Source organism: Oncorhynchus clarkii, chromosome 1, assembly GCF_045791955.1.
Source record: "Oncorhynchus clarkii lewisi isolate Uvic-CL-2024 chromosome 1, UVic_Ocla_1.0, whole genome shotgun sequence".
NCBI classification, from domain to species: Eukaryota; Metazoa; Chordata; class Actinopteri; order Salmoniformes; family Salmonidae; genus Oncorhynchus; species Oncorhynchus clarkii.
The window spans coordinates 1,449,739-1,471,061 of NC_092147.1; the positions used below are offsets into that span (position 1 = coordinate 1,449,739).

The 21,323-nt window shown below is 45.7% G+C and overlaps 1 protein-coding gene across 1 annotated transcript in view; it reads left to right on the forward strand.

Annotated features, from left to right (window-relative positions):
- The window catches only part of LOC139414612 (gamma-aminobutyric acid type A receptor subunit beta3), a 42,504-nt gene that overhangs the window by 16,506 nt on the left and 4,675 nt on the right, over nt 1-21,323 (forward strand). Inside the window, exons 5-7 of the mRNA XM_071162425.1 lie at nt 5,421-5,503; nt 10,803-10,940; nt 16,604-16,756. Of these exons, the coding sequence (XP_071018526.1) occupies nt 5,421-5,503; nt 10,803-10,940; nt 16,604-16,756 (374 nt within the window). The remainder of the gene's footprint in view (nt 1-5,420; nt 5,504-10,802; nt 10,941-16,603; nt 16,757-21,323) is intronic.

Consider the following 21,323-nt stretch of genomic DNA (forward strand, 5'->3'; position numbering starts at 1 on the left):
TATTATATATTGTATATGTAGCTGTATATTGTATATGTATCAGTATATTATATATGTTATATGTAGCTGTATATTGTATATGTAGCAGTATATTATATATGTTATATGTATCAGTATATTATATGTTATATGTAGCAGTATATTGTATATGTATCAGTATATTATATATGTTATATGTAGCAGTATATTGTATATGTAGCAGTATATTATATATGTTATATGTAGCAGTATATTATATATGTTATATGTAGCAGTATATTGTATATGTTCCATGTTATATGTAGCAGTATATTGTATATGTAGCAGTATATTATATATGTTATATGTAGCAGTATATTGTATATGTATCAGTATATTGTATCAGTATATTATATATGTTATATGTAGCAGTATATTGTATATGTTCCATGTTATATGTAGCAGTATATTGTATATGTAGCAGTATATTATATATGGTATATGTAGCAGTATACGGTATATGTATCAGTATATTGTATCAGTATATTATATATGTTATATGTAGCAGTATATTATATATGTTCCATGTTATATGTAGCAGTATATTGTATATGTTCCATGTTATATGTATCAGTATATTATATATGGTATATGTAGCAGTATATTGTATATGTATCAGTATATTATATATGTTATATGTAGCAGTATATTGTATATGTATCAGTATATTATATATGTTATATGTAGCAGTATATTGTATATGTTCCATGTTATATGTAGCAGTATATTATATATGGTATATGTAGCAGTATATTGTATATGTAGCAGTATATTATATATGTTATATGTAGCAGTATATTATATATGTTATATGTAGCAGTATATTGTATATGTTATATGTAGCAGTATATTGTATATGTTATATGTAGCAGTATATTATATATATGTTGTAAGTAGCCGTATATTATATATGTTGCAGTATATTGCAGTGAATATAGTGCAATATAATAAATAGTGTACTCAGGTTCTCCCTTAGTTAAAGAGGCACAGACCTGTTACACTTTTTTAAGTAAAAATGTTTTTTTACTGATGAAGAGGCAAAGTGCAATCACTTGGTCTGTATAGTAGCAGACCAGAATTACATCATTTAGGAAGAGTGCTTAATGTGAAGACGTGGATGTCGATTATGGCAGCCCCCCCACCCCCAACTCTCTGATTCAGAGGGGTTAAATGCAGAAGACACATTTCAGTTGAAGGCATTCAGTTGTACAACTGACTAGATATCCCCCTTTTCCCTTTTCCTATCAGAAGCTTGTATTAGCAATAGGCCATCGGATGCATCATGGCATCCCAACAGAGTACTAACAACTCAGGAAGAGAAGAGATCAACCTATCCAGGAAGGAAGAGACGGATCTGATTTAATGGATAGCGGAAGAGAGGATTTGCTGGTCTGTTAGGAGGCCGTTAATGGAGAAATGCTCATGTGTTTTCCTGGTAAAGTGGTCGTATTGTTACATTCAGAGACTCACACACATCTCTCCATCCTGGACATCTAACTGATGCAGGAAGCCATTTTGGGATGCCCCTCAGGGTGTGTTCCAAATGGAACTCTATTTCCTGTATAGTACACTACTTTTGACCAAAGCACCATGCGGGCCCAGGCCAAAAGTAGTGTACTACTTAGGAAATAGGGGGTCATTCGGGACACAGTCGGGGAGCCTCTCAAGCCGAGGCTAAACCACCACAGTCGGGGAGCCTCTCAGACCGAGGCTAAACCACCACGGTCGGGGAGCCTCTCAGACCGAGGCTAAACCACCACGGTCGGGGAGCCTCTCAGACCGAGGCTAAACCACCACAGTCGGGGAGCCTCTCAGACCGAGGCTAAACCACCACGGTCGGGGAGCCTCTCAGACCGAGGCTAAACCACCACGGTCGGGGAGCCTCTCAGACCGAGGCTAAACCACCACAGTCGGGGAGCCTCTCAGACCGAGGCTAAACCACCACAGATATGTAATCTCAGAATATCCAGTGTTTTAGAGGTAGGCCATCTGATAAAGCCATTCAGGATCAGTTTAGATAGGAATATCTGGGTTCCTAGTCTCTGCCCCGTTTAGTGAACCTAGAATCTGCCCCGTTTAGTGAACCTAGTCTCTGCCCCGTTTAGTGAACCTAGTCTCTGCCCCGTTTAGTGAACCTAGTCTCTGCCCCGTTTAGTGAACCTAGTCTCTGCCCCGTTTAGTGACAGGCAGTGTGTTGGTTCATTGAGACCAGGCCACGTCGGTCCAGACAGGCAGTGTGTTGGCTCATTTAAACAGTCCACGTCGGTCCAGACAGGCAGTGTGTTGGTTCATTGAGACCAGGCCACATCGGACCAGACAGGCAGTGTGTTGGTTCATTGAGACCAGGCCACATCGGACCAGACAGGCAGTGTGTTGGTTCATTGAGACCAGGCCACATCGGACCAGACAGGCAGTGTGTTGGTTCATTGAGACCAGGCCACATCGGACCAGACAGGCAGTGTTTTGGCTCATTGAGACCAGGCCACATCGGACCAGACAGGCAGTGTGTTGGTTCATTTAAACAGTCCACATCGGACCAGACAGGCAGTGTTTTGGCTCATTGAGACCAGGCCACATCGGACCAGACAGGCAGTGTTTTGGCTCATTGAGACCAGGCCACATCGGACCAGACAGGCAGTGTGTTGGTTCATTGAGACCAGGCCACATCGGACCAGACAGGCAGTGTGTTGGTTCATTGAGACCAGGCCACATCGGACCAGACAGGCAGTGTGTTGGTTCATTGAGACCAGGCCACATCGGACCAGACAGGCAGTGTTTTGGCTCATTGAAACCAGGCCACATCGGACCAGACAGGCAGTGTGTTGGTTCATTTAAACAGTCCACATCGGACCAGACAGGCAGTGTTTTGGCTCATTGAGACCAGGCCACATCGGACCAGACAGGCAGTGTTTTGGCTCATTGAGACCAGGCCACATCGGACCAGACAGGCAGTGTGTTGGTTCATTTAAACATTCCACATCGGACCAGACAGGCAGTGTGTTGGCTCATTGAGACCAGGCCACATCGGACCAGACAGGCAGTGTTTTGGCTCATTGAGACCAGGCCACATCGAACCAGACAGGCAGTGTGTTGGTTCATTGAGACCAGGCCACATCGGACCAGACAGGCAGTGTGCTGGTTCATTTAAACAGTCCACATCGGACCAGACAGACAGTGTGTTGGTTCATTGAGACCAGGCCACATCAGACCAGACAGGCAGTGTGTTGGCTCATTGAGACCAGGCCACATCGGACCAGCCAGGCAGTGTGTTGGTTCATTGAGACCAGGCCACATCGGACCAGACAGGCAGTGTTTTGGCTCATTGAGACCAGGCCACATCGGACCAGACAGGCAGTGTGTTGGCTCATTGAGACCAGGCCACATCGGACCAGACAGGCAGTGTGTTGGTTCATTTAAACAGTCCACATCGGACCAGACAGACAGTGTTTTGGCTCATTGAGACCAGGCCACATCGGACCAGACAGACAGTGTGTTGGTTCATTTAAACAGGCCACATCGGACCAGACAGGCAGTGTTTTGGCTCATTGAGACCAGGCCACATCGGACCAGACAGGCAGTGTTTTGGTTAATTGAGACCAGGCCACATCGGACCAGACAGGCAGTGTGTTGGTTCATTGAGACCAGGCCACATCGGACCAGACAGGCAGTGTGTTGGCTCATTGAGACCAGGCCACATCGGACCAGACAGGCAGTGTGTTGGTTCATTGACACCAGGCCACATCGGTACCAGACAGGCAGTGTGTTTGGTCATTGAGACCAGGCCACATCGGACCAGACAGGCAGTGTGCTGGCTCATTGAGACCAGGCCACATCGGACCAGACAGGCAGTGTGCTGGCTCATTTAAACAGTCCACATCGGACCAGACAGGCAGTGTGTTGGCTCATTGAGACCAGGCCACATCGGACCAGACAGGCAGTGTGTTGGCTCATTGAGACCAGGCCACATCGGACCAGACAGGCAGTGTTTTGGCTCATTGAGACCAGTCCACATCGGACCAGACAGGCAGTGTTTTGGCTCATTGAGACCAGGCCACATCGGACCAGCCAGGCAGTGTGTTGGTTCATTGAGACCAGGCCACATCGGACCAGACAGGCAGTGTTTTGGCTCATTGAGACCAGGCCACATCGGACCAGACAGGCAGTGTGCTGGCTCATTGAGACCAGTCCACATCGGACCAGACAGGCAGTGTTTTGGCTCATTGAGACCAGTCCACATCGGACCAGACAGGCAGGGTTTTGGCTCATTGAGACCAGGCCACATCGGACCAGCCAGGCAGTGTGTTGGTTCATTGAGACCAGGCCACATCGGACCAGACAGGCAGTGTTTTGGCTCATTGAGACCAGGCCACATCGGACCAGACAGGCAGTGTTTTGGCTCATTGAGACCAGTCCACATCGGACCAGACAGGCAGTGTGCTGGCTCATTGAGACCAGTCCACATCGGACCAGACAGGCAGTGTTTTGGCTCATTGAGACCAGGCCACATCGGACCAGACAGGCAGTGTGCTGGTTCATTTAAACAGGCCACATCTGACCAGACAGGCAGTGTGCTGGCTCATTGAGACCAGGCCACAACGGACCAGACAGGCAGTGTGTTGGCTCATTGAGACCAGGCCAATGGCTCTCTATTAACGTATAGTGAGTCAGACCACTGCCAGGGCACACCTCCAGAAGAGGCTGCTGTAGTGGGTTCATGTTTCCACCAGAGGTTTCTTCAGGACCTGCGTGTTCAGGGCTTCATGTTGTTGGTTCAACACAGACAAATAGAACCCACACAGCTCTTTCTAGCTCTGGAGGTGGCAGCTGGAAAAGGGCTGACATTCTCATTGGTGTGTGTGTGTGTGTGTGTGTGTGTGTGTGTGTGCGTGTGCGCGCTAAGGTACGGAGAATCTGAGCATGTCAGTCCTGTTCAGGAGGCCGGTCCAGAATTTTTACTCTGTCTATCAGGGCTCCCGAGTGGCGCAGCAGTCTAAGGCACCACGCTTGAGGCGTCACCACAGACACCCTGGTTTGTATCCAGGCTGTATCACAACCGGCCGTGATTGGGAGTCCCATAGTTGTGGGAACCCACAATTGGCCCAACGTAGTCCGGGTTTGGCTGGTGTTGGCCGTCATTGTAAATAAGAATTTGTTCTTAACTGACTTTCCTGGTTAAATTAAATAAATACATATCAGCATGTCTGTACCTTTCTGTAGGATGTGTTTGCCTAACTTTTGCCTTTTATTCAGTCCCAAATGGCACCCTATTCCCTAGTGTACTAGTTTTCACCAGAGCCCTATGGGCCTTGGTCAGAAGTAGTGCACTATAAAGGGAAACGTTTATGGACTCGCACCATGCCTGTTTCTTAATCTGTGTCATAATGTTGGTCTGTTTTATGTAGGATAACAACGACGGCTGCCTGTATGATGGACCTGAGGAGATACCCACTGGACGAACAGAACTGTACTCTGGAGATAGAGAGCTGTGAGTAAACAAGATATCAAATTATTGGTCACATACATATATTTATCAGATCTTATTGCGGGTGTAGGGAAATGCTGTAGTGTTCCTAGCTCCAACAGTGCAGTAATATCTAACAATTCACAACAATACACACAAGATAAAAGTAATATAATGAAATTAAGAAATATATAAATATTAGGACAAGCAATGTCGGAGTCCGGTGTATAAAAAATATATATGTGATGCGATGTATAGACACTATACTATATATTCTATCCACATACTGTCCATATCTGTAGGATCGAATAGTACATTTCCAGCTATAGTTGAATAGGATGAGCATTGACTATAATACAGTATATACATATGAAATGAGTAAAACAGTATGTAAACATTATTAAAGTGACCAGTGATTCCATGTCTATGTACATAAGGCAGCAACCTCTAAGGTGCAGGGTTGAGTAACCGGGTGGTAGCCGTCTAGTGACGGTGACTAAGCTCAGGGCAGGGTACTGGACGGGGGCCAGCTAGTGACAGTATAATTGCACCGGAGGGGATGGCTGTCGTTTTACTGGCTCCTAACCAACTGTGCTGTTTTTCCACATTGTTTGTAACTTATTTTGTGCATAATGATGCTGCTATCGTCTCTTATGACCGAAAAGAGCTTCTGGACATCAGAACAGCGATTACTCACCTCGAACTGAATGAAGAGTTTTTTTTCTTTAATGAGTCTAACTCGAAGGATATACTGCTTTGTCAAGACAAGGCCCAAATCCCCATCATCAGCGTGAGGAAAAGACGGAGGAAAAGCGGGAGGAGGGCGGGTTGCAAGGCTTTCGCCGATGAATAGGTAAACCACCACTACCCTCCGTACTATTGGCCAACGTGCAGCCAATCATTGGAAAACAAACTGGACGATCTACGATTAAGACTATTCTACCAACGGGATATAAAAAACTGTCATCTTATGTTTCACCGAGACGTGGCTGAACGACGACACGGATAATATAGAGCTGGCTGACTTCTCCATGAATCGGCAGGACAGAGCAGCTACATCTGTTAAGACGAGGGGCGGGGGTGTGTATTTGTCAATAACTGCTGGTGCACGTCGTCTAATATTAAAGAAGTCTTGAGGTAGAATACCTCATGATAAGCTGTAGACCACATTATCTACCAAGAGTTCTCATCTATATTATTCGTAGCCATCTATTTACCATCACAAACCGACGCTGGCACTAAGACCACATTCAACCAACTCTATAAGGCCATAAGCCAGCAATAAAATGCTCATCCAGATGTGGCACTCCTAGTGGCCGGGGACGTTAATGCAGGGAAACTTAAATCCATTTGACCTAATTTCTATCAGTATGTTACATGTGCAACCAGAGGGGAAAAAACTCTAGACCACCTGTTACGAATCCCTTTTTTGGCCCGACAGTCTAGGGGGGATGGTAGTGAGACGCGTAACATAACTCATGTAAATTATAATTGTGACAAAGTACGTGTGAACGAAATAACCAGGACAACTGAAATAATACCGTCAAACTCAGGGTTTATTGTAAAACACACGGTAATGGGGGGGGAAGCAGGAAAAGGGGCTGAGCTGGACCCAAGGAAAGAAACAAATATGCAAAAACACCCCTAAACTAGCCTACTTTAACAACAGCTAACTAACTAACCAAAATACAGTGGGTGGTCCGCCCAGTTCTAACTAGTGTATTTAACAAAGTTCACCTACGGGTAGTGTATGCCCATGGGCGACTTGTCTTGGTTTCCCCCTTTTCCCACCAGCAAACACCATACCCAAAACAATACTCACAGGAGATGACAAAGTGATTTGGAGGTGCTCAAACAAAAGAGAGGTTAATTAATACACAGAGAGCGCGTGCAAAACAGAGGTCTACAAACATGGCATTTACAAAGATTGAGCTACTGAAATCTATATAGAACAGCTATCTACCAATATGGCATTACACAGAGATTGAGCTCTTGAACAAACAAATGATGGGGTTTTTAAACCATGGGGAAGGAACTGTGATAGGGTAGGAAACAGGAGGAGGTGTGTCTTCTGATTGATGGGTTGATTGTTGACTGATTGGGGAGTGATGATTTTCACCTGTGAGGGGAGAAGGAGAGAAAAGAAACACACACACACAGGATACACACACAGGATAACTGTATCCGTAACACCACCTTTACTCCATACACAGAGACGCATACAAAGCTCTCCCTCGACCTCCATTTGGCAAATCTAACCATAATTCTATCCTCCGGATCCCTGCTTACAAGCAAAAACTAAAGCAGGAAGTACCAGTGACTCAGTCAATACGGAACTGGTCAGATGACGCGGATGATAAACTACAGGACTGTTTTCCTGCACAGACTGGAATATGTTCCCGGATCCATCCAATTGCATGCCAGTCACCGGCTTCATAAATAAGTGCATCAACGACGTTGTCCCCCCAGTGACTGTACGTACATTTCCCAACCAGAAGCCATGGATTACACGCAACATCCGCACTAAGCTAAAGGCTAGAGCGGCAGGTAGCCTAGTGGTTAGAGCATTGGGCCAGTAACTGAAAGTTTGCTGACTCGAATCCCCAAGCTATTAAGAAATCCCGCTATGCCCTCAGACAAATCATCAAACAGGCAAAACGCCAATACAGGACTATTATGGGCTACAAAGGGAAACCGAGTCGCGAGCTGCCCAGTGATGCGAGCCTACCAGACTAGCTAAGTGCCTTTTAGCATGTATGAGAGCACCAGCTGTTCCGGATGACTGTGTGATCACACTCCCTGTAGCTGATGTGAGCAAGACCTTTAAATAGGTCAACATTCACAAAGCTGCGGGACCAGACAGATTACCAGGACATGTACTCAAAGCATGCATGGACCAACTGGCAAGTGTCTTCACTGACATTTTCAACCTCTCCCTGACTGAGTCTATAGTACTTACATGTTTCAAACAGACCATCTCGGTGCCCAAGAAAGCGAAGGTAACCTGCCTAAATGATTACCGCCCCGTAGCACTCACGTCGGTAGCCATGAAGTGCGTTGAAAGGCTGGTCATGGCTCACATCAACACCATCATGCCGGAAACCCTAGACCTACTCCAATTTGCATACTGCCCCAACAGATCCACAGATAACAAAATCTCAATCGCACTCCACACTGCCCTTTCCCACCTGGACAAAAGGAACACCTATGTGAGAATGCTGTTCATTGACTACAGCTCTGCGTTATGGTGCCCACAAAGCACCATAGTGCCCACAAAGCTCATCACGAAGCTAAGGACCCTGGGACTGAACACCTCCCTCTGCAACTGGATCCTGGACTTCCTGACTGGCTGCCCCCAGGTGGTAAGGGTAGGCAGCAACACATCTGCCACGCTGATCCTCAACACTGGGGCCCTTCAAGGGTGCGTGCTCAGTCCCCTCACCGCCTGGTATGGCAACTGCTCTGCATCTGACCGTAAGGCTCTACAGAGTGCCATCACTGGGTCCAAGCTTCCTGCCATCCAGGACCTCTATACCAGGCGGTGTCAGAGGAAGGCCCTAAAAATTGTCAGACTCCAGTCACACAAGGTATAGACTGTTCTCTCTGCTACCGCACGGCAAGCGGTACCAGAGCACCAAGTCTAGGACCAAAAGGCTCCTTAACAGCTTCTACCCCCAAGCCATAAGACTGATGAACAATTAATAAAATGACCACCCAGACTATTTACACATTGACCCCCCCCCCCCCCCCCCTCCTCTTTGTTTTTACACCATCATGCCGGAAACCCTAGACCCATTCCAATTTGGGGGTGGGTCCAATTTGCATTCTTGAATGTTCCAAATATAAATTCCCTTCTAATAGAGTCAATGTTATTTCTTATTCAACAAGTCAGAGAGGCATTTTTGTTCTACATAGCCTACTTTTTACCTATTTTTCTGTTACTACTCGCTGTTTATTATCTATTCATAGTCACTTCACGAATTACCTTGACTAACCTGTATCCCCGTTAACTCCGTACCGGTACCACCTGTAAATAGCCTTGTTATTGTTATGTACATTTCTTGTGTTAAACATTTTTGTATAATTTTTTTATCGCTTTAGTTTATTTAGTAAATATTTTATTATGAACTGCGCTGTTGGCCTGTAAGTTCATTTCATGGTCTACACCTGTTGTATGGCTATTTAACAATATGTAAGGTGTTTTTCAGTCTCTCGGTCCCATCTTTGATGCACTTGTACTGACCTCGCCTTCTGGATGGTAGCGGGTTGAACAGGCCTTTTCTCGGGTGGCTGAGGTCCTTGATGATCTTTTTGCCCTTCCTGTGACATCCAGTGCTGTAGGTGTCCTGAAGGGCAGGTACCAGGCGGTGCAGTTGCCATACCAGGCGGTGATAGAGTCCTCTGAAGAGGAGATCAAGAGAGAGATCGATAGAGTGGACTCTGTACTTTATCCATGATGTCTCCTAACTCATCAGTACATGTCTCCCCATAAAACTGCTGAAGGTCACTTATGAACAGCCGTAAACAGCGTATCTGTTGGTCTGCCTACCAATGAGACTGGAAACACTGTCAGGCTATCTCCAAAATGGCACCCTGTTCCCTATGTAGTGCACTACTTTAGACCAGAGCCCTGTTCCCTATATAGTGCACTACTTTAGACCAGAGGCCTGTTCCCTATATAGTGCCCTACTTTAGACCAGAGCCCTGTTCCCTATATAGTGCACTACTTTAGACCAGAGCCCTATTCCCTATATAGTGCACTACTTTAGACCAGAACCCTATTCCCTATATAGTACACTACTTTAGACCAGAACCCTATTCCCTATATAGTACACTACTTTAGACCAGAACCCTATTCCCTATATAGTACACTACTTTTGATCTGGAATAGGGTGCTATTGGGGACACAAACGCGTTGTCAGCTAGAAATCAGGCTAATAGTAGATTTACGTCAGCCTCATGTAACTATCTATTACCCACGAGCCTCTGCTCTTTCTGTGATTCACAGGACTTCATCATACTCTGTCATCACGAGCCACAAATATCACTTAGCCTGAATGCTAATGAAATAGATGAGTCATCTTAATGTGTCAACTAAATTAATGACAAGGCTAGTGTAAGTTAGTGCTTTAGTGTGTTGGCTTGGGTTACATAACCTATATTTTACTTTCATTCGCACATATTTAGTAGTTCACTGCATTCAATAACCTACAATACGTTATTTCTCGTCAGACTCGCATAGTTAACTAGATTCAACTATGATTTCTATTATGTTGAGTAATGAACTAAGTATGGCGCATGACTGTGTGTTTCTGTGTGACAGATGGCTACACCACAGATGACATCGAGTTCTACTGGAAAGGGGGGGAGAATGCTGTGACAGGAGTGACTCGCATCGAGCTGCCTCAGTTCTCCATCGTGGACTACAAACTGGTTTCCAGGAATGTGGTCTTTTCCACAGGTACAGTAACGGCCATGGAGAGCCATGATTAGGGTTGCTTTTACAGAAAACGTAGGTTTGACGGTTCCCGGAATCAGGAGGGAATCTAGAATCCTCCAACTAGGATTTCTGGGAAACCTGGGAGTTTTGTGGAAGTTAATGTAATATTGCAAAACGTATCATGATCATATTATACAGTACCCGTGTTTGGTATCATTTTCAAAAAAATTGGCGCACTCTTTTGTGATTCGTTTTTTGTTTGTTAGACAAAACCAGACCAACAGCCTCTGATGAAGTTTCTGTTTTGTTAGAGAAACCAGACCAACTGCCTCTGATGAAGCTTCCGTTGTTTGTTAGAGAAACCAGACCAACTGCCTCTGATGAAGCTTCTGTTTTGTTAGAGAAACCAGACCAACTGCCTCTGATGAAGTTTCTGTTTTGTTAGAGAAACCAGACCAACTGCCTCTGATGAAGCTTCTGTTTTGTTAGAGAAACAAGACCAACTGCCTCTGATGAAGTTTCTGTTTTGTTAGAGAAACCAGACCAACTGCCTCTGATGAAGCTTCTGTTTTGTTAGAGAAACCAGACCAACTGCCTCTGATGAAGCTTCTGTTTTGTTAGAGAAACCAGACCAACTGCCTCTGATGAAGTTTCTGTTTTGTTAGAGAAACCAGACCAACTGCCTCTGATGAAGCTTCTGTTTTGTTAGAGAAACCAGACCAACTGCCTCTGATGAAGCTTCTGTTATGTTAGAGAAACCAGACCAACTGCCTCTGATGAAGCTTCTGTTTTGTTAGAGAAACCAGACCAACTGCCTCTGATGAAGCTTCTGTTTTGTTAGAGAAACCAGACCAACTGCCTCTGATGAAGCTTCCGTTGTTTGTTAGAGAAACCAGACCAACTGCCTCTGAAGTTGCCATTGCCTCAAACTTTATTGTAACTTTTTTTTTTTACTACGCAACAATCTCTCTCCCAGCTCCCTCAAATGTTATGTTCCTGTGTATTGTATTGTGATGTAGTTTTCAGGTACTCAAACACTCCATTGCAGAGTGATCCAGAATTATAGTTATTGTCTGGGGTACTGTAGTGTAGTGGTCCTGTGATCCAGAATAATAGTTATTGTCTGGGGTACTGTAGTCTAGTGGTCCTGTGATCCAGAATAATAGTTATTGTCTGGGGTACTGTAGTGTAGTGGTCCTGTGATCCAGAATTATAGTTATTGTCTGGGGTCCTGTAGTGTAGTGGTCCTGTGATCCAGAATAATAGTTATTGTCTGGGGTCCTGTAGTGTAGTGGTCCTGTGCTGTGATCCAGTATAATAGTTATTGTCTGGGTCCTGTAGTCTAGTGGTCCTGTGATCCAGAATAATAGTTATTGTCTGGGGTACTGTAGTGTAGTGGTCCTGTGATCCAGAATTATAGTTATTGTCTGGGGTCCTGTAGTGTAGTGGTCCTGTGATCCAGAATTATAGTTATTGTCTGGGGTCCTGTAGTGTAGTGGTCCTGTGCTGTGATCCAGTATAATAGTTATTGCCTGGGGTACTGTAGTGTAGTGGTCCTGTGATCCAGAATAATAGTTATTGTCTGGGGTAGAGTAGTGTAGTGGTCCTGTGATCCAGAATAATAGTTATTGTCTGGGGTACTGTAGTGTAGTGGTCCTGTGCTGTGATCCAGAATAATAGTTATTGTCTGGGGTCCTGTAGTGTAGTGGTCCTGTGATCCAGAATAATAGTTATTGTCTGGGGTCCTGTAGTGTAGTGGTCCTGTGATCCAGAATTATAGTTATTGTCTGGGGTCCTGTAGTGTAGTGGTCCTGTGATCCAGAATAATAGTTATTGTCTGGGGTCCTGTAGTGTAGTGGTCCTGTGATCCAGAATAATAGTTATTGTCTGGGGTACTGTAGTGTAGTGGTCCTGTGATCCAGAATTATAGTTATTGTCTGGGGTCCTGTAGTGTAGTGTAGTGGTCCTGTGCTGTGATCCAGAATTATAGTTATTGTCTGGGGTCCTGTAGTGTAGTGTAGTGGTCCTGTGCTGTGATCCAGAATAATAGTTATTGTCTGGGGTCCTGTAGTGTAGTGTAGTGGTCCTGTGATCCAGAATTATAGTTATTGTCTGGGGTCCTGTAGTCTAGTGGTCCTGTGATCCAGAATAATAGTTATTGTCTGGGGTACTGTAGTGTAGTGGTCCTGTGATCCAGAATTATAGTTATTGTCCGGGGTACTGTAGTGTAGTGGTCCTGTGATCCAGAATAATAGTTATTGTCTGGGGTACTGTAGTGTAGTGGTCCTGTGATCCAGAATTATAGTTATTGTCTGGGGTCCTGTAGTCTAGTGGTCCTGTGATCCAGAATAATAGTTATTGTCTGGGGTACTGTAGTGTAGTGGTCCTGTGATCCAGAATTATAGTTATTGTCTGGGGTACTGTAGTGGTCCTGTGATCCAGAATAATAGTTATTGTCTGGGGTACTGTAGTGTAGTGGTCCTGTGATCCAGAATAATAGTTATTGTCTGGGGTCCTGTAGTGTAGTGGTCCTGTGATCCAGAATAATAGTTATTGTCTGGGGTCCTGTAGTGTAGTGGTCCTGTGATCCAGAATTATAGTTATTGTCTGGGGTCCTGTAGTGTAGTGGTCCTGTGATCCAGAATTATAGTTATTGTCTGGGGTCCTGTAGTGTAGTGTAGTGGTCCTGTGCTGTGATCCAGAATAATAGTTATTGTCTGGGGTCCTGTAGTGTAGTGTAGTGGTCCTGTGATCCAGAATTATAGTTATTGTCTGGGGTCCTGTAGTGTAGTGGTCCTGTTTCCAGAATAATAGTTATTGTCTGGGGTCCTTTAGTGTAGTGGTCCTGTGATCCAGAATAATAGTTATTGTCTGGGGTACTGTAGTGTAGTGGTCCTGTGATCCAGAATTATAGTTATTGTCTGGGGTCCTGTAGTGTAGTGGTCCTGTGCTGTGATCCAGTATAATAGTTATTGTCTGGGGTACTGTAGTGTAGTGCTCCTGTGATCCAGAATAATAGTTATTGTCTGGGGTCCTGTAGTGTAGTGGTCCTGTGATCCAGAATTATAGTTATTGTCTGGGGTCCTGTAGTGTAGTGGTCCTGTGATCCAGAATTATAGTTATTGTCTGGGGTCCTGTAGTGTAGTGTAGTGGTCCTGTGCTGTGATCCAGAATAATAGTTATTGTCTGGGGTCCTGTAGTGTAGTGGTCCTGTGATCCAGAATTATAGTTATTGTCTGGGGTCCTGTAGTGTAGTGGTCCTGTGATCCAGAAGAATAGTTATTGTCTGGGGTACTGTAGTGTAGTGGTCCTGTGATCCAGAATAATAGTTATTGTCTGGGGTCCTGTAGTGTAGTGGTCCTGTGATCCAGAATTATAGTTATTGTCTGGGGTACTGTAGTGTAGTGGTCATGTGATCCAGAATAATAGTTATTGTCTGGGGTACTGTAGTGTAGTGGTCCTGTGATCCAGAATAATAGTTATTGTCTGGGGTCCTGTAGTGTAGTGGTCCTGTGATCCAGAATTATAGTTATTGTCTGGGGTCCTGTAGTGTAGTGGTCCTGTGATCCAGAATTATAGTTATTGTCTGGGGTCCTGTAGTGTAGTGTAGTGGTCCTGTGCTGTGATCCAGAATAATAGTTATTGTCTGGGGTCCTGTAGTGTAGTGTAGTGGTCCTGTGATCCAGAATTATAGTTATTGTCTTGGGTCCTGTAGTGTAGTGGTCCTGTTTCCAGAATAATAGTTATTGTCTGGGGTCCTTTAGTGTAGTGGTCCTGTGATCCAGAATAATAGTTATTGTCTGGGGTACTGTAGTGTAGTGGTCCTGTGATCCAGAATTATAGTTATTGTCTGGGGTCCTGTAGTGTAGTGGTCCTGTGCTGTGATCCAGTATAATAGTTATTGTCTGGGGTACTGTAGTGTAGTGCTCCTGTGATCCAGAATAATAGTTATTGTCTGGGGTCCTGTAGTGTAGTGGTCCTGTGATCCAGAATTATAGTTATTGTCTGGGGTCCTGTAGTGTAGTGGTCCTGTGATCCAGAATTATAGTTATTGTCTGGGGTCCTGTAGCGTAGTGTAGTGGTCCTGTGCTGTGATCCAGAATAATAGTTATTGTCTGGGGTCCTGTAGTGTAGTGGTCCTGTGATCCAGAATTATAGTTATTGTCTGGGGTCCTGTAGTGTAGTGGTCCTGTGATCCAGAATTATAGTTATTGTCTGGGGTCCTGTAGTGTAGTGGTCCTGTGATCCAGAAGAATAGTTATTGTCTGGGGTACTGTAGTGTAGTGGTCCTGTGATCCAGAATAATAGTTATTGTCTGGGGTCCTGTAGTGTAGTGGTCCTGTGATCCAGTATGATAGTTATTGTCTGGGGTACTGTAGTGTAGTGGTCATGTGATCCAGAATAATAGTTATTGTCTGGGGTACTGTAGTGTAGTGGTCCTGTGATCCAGAATAATAGTTATTGTCTGGGGTACTGTAGTGTAGTGGTCCTGTGATCCAGAAGAATAGTTATTGTCTGGGGTACTGTAGTGTAGTGGTCCTGTGATCCAGAATAATAGTTATTGTCTGGGGTCCTGTAGTGTAGTGGTCCTGTGATCCAGTATGATAGTTATTGTCTGGGGTACTGTAGTGTAGTGGTCATGTGATCCAGAATAATAGTTATTGTCTGGGGTACTGTAGTGTAGTGGTCCTGTGATCCAGAATAATAGTTATTGTCTGGGGTCCTGTAGTGTAGTGGTCCTGTGCTGTGGTCCTGTGCTGTGATCCAGAATAATAGTTATTGTCTGGGGTACTGTAGTGTAGTGGTCCTGTGATCCAGAATAATAGTTATTGTCTGGGGTCCTGTAGTGTAGTGGTCCTGTGCTGTGGTCCTGTGCTGTGATCCAGAATAATAGTTATTGTCTGGGGTACTGTAGTGTAGTGGTCCTGTGATCCAGAATAATAGTTATTGTCTGGGGTCCAGTAGTCTAGTGGTCCTGTGATCCAGAATAATAGTTATTGTCTGGGGTACTGTAGTGTAGTGGTCCTGTGATCCAGTATTAGAGAGTTATTGAAGCTATAGACTACTGTCTACTATATTACTGAAGCTATAGACTACTGTCTATTCTGAGTATTTGATGAATGTATTTGCAATTTTGATTTTATTATATAGTTTTGATGAACTTATTTATGTTTTGAGAAGGCAACTACATTTTGGAAATGCATTGACTGTTTAGCAAAAGGCCAGAGAGTTCTTTGTCTAGTGTACTCTGTTTTGAAAATCGATTGTTCCAGAAAATGATTGTACGCGATTGAGAAACTGTAATGTCATCGAAGCATAAACATTTATTATCATTATACTGAGAAATGTACATTTCCATTTCCATTGTGGTCTCAATGCTAAGTTGCGAACAAATCATTTGGACTTTGGTCCAGGGTTGCTTGTTACCATGGTGACACAAACTGCCATTGCTATGGGAACGTGAAACAAGCCACAAAATAAGATAGGCCTATCACTGTGTTTGTGCCGCTTGAGCTAAGCAGCAGTACTGTCACCTTTTTCCATCTTCTCCCTCTTTTTTACTACGTTGTGTTTCTATAGACAGGTGCCTACCCAAGAATGTCTCTAGGTAGTACAGTCTAGTCTAGTCCAGTCCATTCTGTATGTCTGTCTTGAAATAAGACGCAATATTGTTTTCCCTACAGGTGCCTACCCACGTCTGTCTCTGAGCTTCAAGCTAAAGAGGAACATCGGCTACTTCATCCTGCAGACGTACATGCCCTCCATCCTGATCACCATCCTGTCCTGGGTCTCCTTCTGGATCAACTACGACGCCTCCGCTGCCAGAGTGGCTTTAGGTACTGCCTTTAAAACTGACCTCTGATCTGGAGAGAGAGAGCGAGACGGGGATAGTGTGACTGTCCCCTCTGAGCCATTCCATGGGACACAGAATGCCAGGGGGGTGCTGTGGGGTTATTTAAGATACTCTTTGAAGAGGTAGGGTTTCAGATGTTTTCGGGAACAAGGGCAGGGACTCTGCTGTCCTAGCTTCAGGGGGAGCCTGGTTCCACCAGAACGGAGTGCTCGGGTTGGGGTGTAGGGTTTCAGATGTTTTCGGGAACAAGGGCAGGGACTCTGCTGTCCTAGCTTCAGGGGGAACCTGGTTCCACCAGAACGGAGTGCTCGGGTTGGGGTGTAGGGTTTCAGATGTTTTCGGGAACAAGGGCAGGGACTCTGCTGTCCTAGCTTCAGGGGGAACCTGGTTCCACCAGAACGGAGTGCTCGGGTTGGGGTGTAGGGTTTCAGATGTTTTCGGGAACAAGGGCAGGGACTCTGCTGTCCTAGCTTCAGGGGGAACCTGGTTCCACCAGAACGGAGTGCTCGGGTTGGGGTGTAGGGTTTGATCATAGCCTGAAGGTAGGGAAGGGCAGTTTATCTTGCTGCTCCGTAGGTAAACACCATGGTGTTGTAGTGGATGTGAGTTTCGACTGGAAGCCAGTGGAGTGTGCGGAGGAGTGCGGTAACATGGGAGAATTGAGGAAGGTTGAAAACCAAGTGGATTGCAGCGTTTTGGATAAATTGCAGGGGTTTAATGGCACAAGCTGGGAGCCCAGACAACACTGAGTAGAGCAGGAACCTGCAGGAGTGAATCACTGTTTTGATGTTTGCAGAGAATGACAGAGTGTTATCCAGGGTCATGCCAGGTTCTTTGCACTCTGGGAGGACAACACTGTGGAGTTGTCAACTGTGATGGCAAGGTCTTTGAACGGGCAGGCATTCCCCGGGAGTAAGAGCAGCTCTGTCTTGTCGATATTGACCTTGACGTGGTTGACCGACATCCAAGTTGAAATATGCGTGTCGCCACCTGGGAGTCAGAGGGGAGGAAGGAGAAAAGTAGTTGAGTGTCATCTGCATAGCAAATGTAGGAGAGACCATGTGCGGACATGACAGAGCTGAGTGACTTGGTCTATAGAGAGGAGAGGAGAGGTCCATCCTCATAGCAGTGATAGGAGAGACCATGTGAGGATATGACCAGTGACTTGGTATATAGAGTGTTACATGGAGTGGAACAGGGAAACCAAAGAGCAGACTCAGATGAGGAGACTGGGATCAAGTCACCAAGGTATTTATTAAAACGAAGCAGGAAGATGGAGAGCAGTCCAGGGGAAGCTCGGGCGGGTTGCAGGAAACCAGGTGCGGAGAATGAGGCTGGAGCGAGAGGGGTTGAGACAGGGTAAGCAGGTCCGGAGGGGAATCCAAGGGAGTAGTAGAATGGGGATTCCAGGACAGAGTAGCAGGATGACGAGACGTGGGACTGGAGACGGGGACCAGAGTCAGAGCGGGCAGAACTAGCGGAGAGGAAAACCGTATCAGGCAAGGAAAACGGGCATAGCAGGATCTAAATAGTAATAAACGGCTAGAAACGTAGACTGACTGAGCAGAAATTACGATCTGGCAGTGTGGAAGTGGCAGGACTGAGTATTTGTAGAAGTCTTGGTTATGGAACAGGTTGCAGCTGGTGGGGATCTGCTCTGACTCCAGCACACCTGTCTCCAACCACACAATCACACAGAGAGGGAGAGAGAGAGCACTGGGGGAGTGGCGGCAGGTAAAGGAGACACAGGATGAGCAGTAGAGGGCGTGGCAGGAGCAGATGTAACATAGAGCGAAGAGGATAGGCCTAGAACCGAGTCCTGGGGGACACCAGTAGTGAGACTACAATGGTGCAGTCATAGATCCTCTCCATGTCACCTGGTAGGGGCGGCCTGCCAAGTAGGATGCAATCCAATAGTGTGTAGAGCCTGAGACGCCTAGCCCTGAGAGGGTGGAGGGGAGGATCTCATAGAGCCTGAGACGCCCAGCCCTGAGAGGGTGGAGAGGAGGATCTCATAGAGCCTGAGACACCTAGCCCTGAGAGGGTGGAGAGGAGGATCTGATAGAGCCTGAGAGGGTGGAGAGGGGGATCTGATGGTTCACAGGGTCGAAGGCAGCGGCTGGATCTAGGAGGATGAGAACAGAGGAGAGAGTCAGCTTTGGCAGAGAGTCTCCATGACACAGAGAAGATCAGTCTCAGTTGAGTGACCCATCTTGAGGAGGAGGTCAGAGACCTGGCCTTCTGGTGCCAGGACAACAACCTCTCCCTCAACGTGATCAAGACTAAGGAGAAGATTGTGGACTACAGGAAAAGGAGGACCGAGCACTCCCCCATTCTCATCGACGGGGCTGTAGTGGAGCAGGTTGAGAGCTTAAAGTTCCTTGGTGTCCACATCACCAACAAAATATAATGGTCCAAGCACAACAAGACAGTTGTGATGGGACAAAACCTATTCCCCCTCCTCAGATACACAAAAGGTTCTACAGTTGCGCCATTGAGAGCATCCTGACCGGTTGCATCACCGCCTGGTATGGCAACTGCTCTGCATCTGACCGTAAGGCTCTACAGAGTGCCATCACTGGGTCCAAGCTTCCTGCCATCCAGGACCTCTATACCAGGCCGTGTCAGAGGAAGGCCCTAAAAATTGTCAAAGACTCCAGTCACCCCAGTCATAGACTGTTCTCTCTGCTACCGCACGGCAAGCGGTACCGGAGCGCCAAGTCTAGGTCCAAGAGGCTTCTAAACAGCTTCGACCCCCAAGCAATAAGACTCCTGCCATCTAATCAGACTATTTGCATTACCCCCCCCCTCTTTTGGGCTGCTGCTACTCTCTTTTATTATCTATGCATAGTCACTTTAATAACTCTACCCACATGTACATATTACCTCAATTACCTCAACTAACCAGTGCCCCCACACATTGACTCGGTACCGTAACACCCTGTATATAGTCTCCCCATTGACTCTGTACCAGTACCCCTGTATATAGCCTCCACATTGACTCTGTACCGGTACTCCCTGTATATAGCCTCCACATTGACTCTGTACCGGTACTCCCTGTATATAGCCTCCACATTGACTCTGTACCGGTACCCCCTGTATATAGCCTCCACATTGACTCTGTACTGGTAGCCCCTGTATATAGCCTCCACATTGACTCTGTACTGGTACCCCCTGTATATAGTCTCCACATTGACTCTGTACTGGTACCCCCTGTATATAGCCTCCACATTGACTCTGTACCGGTACCCCCTGTATATAGCCTCCACATTGACTCTGTACTGGTACCCCCTGTATATAGTCTCCACATTGACTCTGTACTGGTAGCCCCTGTATATAGCCTCCACATTGACTCTGTACCGGTACCCCCTGTATATAGCCTCCACATTGACTCTGTACCGGTACCCCCTGTATATAGCCTCCACATTGACTCTGTACCGGTACCCCCTGTATATAGCCTCCACATTGCCTCTGTACCAGTACCCCCTGTATATAGCCTCCACATTGACTCTGTACTGGTACCCCCTGTATATAGCCTCACTATTGTTATTTTACTGCTGTTCTTTAACTTCTTGTTACTTTTATTTATGTTTCTTATTGATATTTTTTAAACTGCATTGTTGGTTAAGAGCTTGTAAGTTAGCATTTCACTGTAAGGTCTACGACACCTGTTGTTTTCGGGCACATGTGACTAATACAATTTGATTTGATTTGAAAAAGCACTTCAGGCAAACAGATTGTAATTTTGGTGCACACAGAATGGAGTCGTGAGTGCATTAAAGTGCCTCTTCTGTTTTCTTCACAATACAACAAACGGGTTCATTCTGTCCAGGACAATCCAGGGTTTAACACATCATCTTATGACTGTGGATCAAACATTACAGCATCCTCAACATCTCATCTGTCAACACATCCTCCCCTCTCTATTTACAGCATCCTCAACGTCTCATCTGTCAACACATCCTCCCCTCTCTATTTACAGCATCCTCAACATCTCATCTGTCAACACATCCTCTCCTCTCTTTTACAGCATCCTCAACGTCTCAGCTGTCAACACATCCTCTCCTCTCTTTTACAGCATCCTCAACATCTCATCTGTCAACACTTCCTCCCCTCTCTATTTACAGCATCCTCAACTTCTCATCTGTCAACACATCCTCCCCTCTCTCTATTTACAGCATCATCAACGCCTCATCTGTCAACACATCCTCCCCTCTCTCTATTTACAGCATCTCAACGTCTCATCTGTCAACACATCCTCCCCTCTCTATTTACAGCATCCTCAACGTCTCATCTGTCAACACATCCTCCCCTCTCTCTGTTTACAGCATCCTCAACACCTCATCTGTCAACACATCCTCCCCTCTCTATTTACAGCATCCTCAATGTCTCATCTGTCAACACATCCTCCCCTCTCTATTTACAGCATCCTCAACGTCTGTATTTGCTGCTACAGTATATATCAGGATGTGCAGTATGTGACTGTTACAGTATATATGAGGCTGGGAGGATGTACAGTATGTGACTGTTACAGTATATATGAGGCTGGG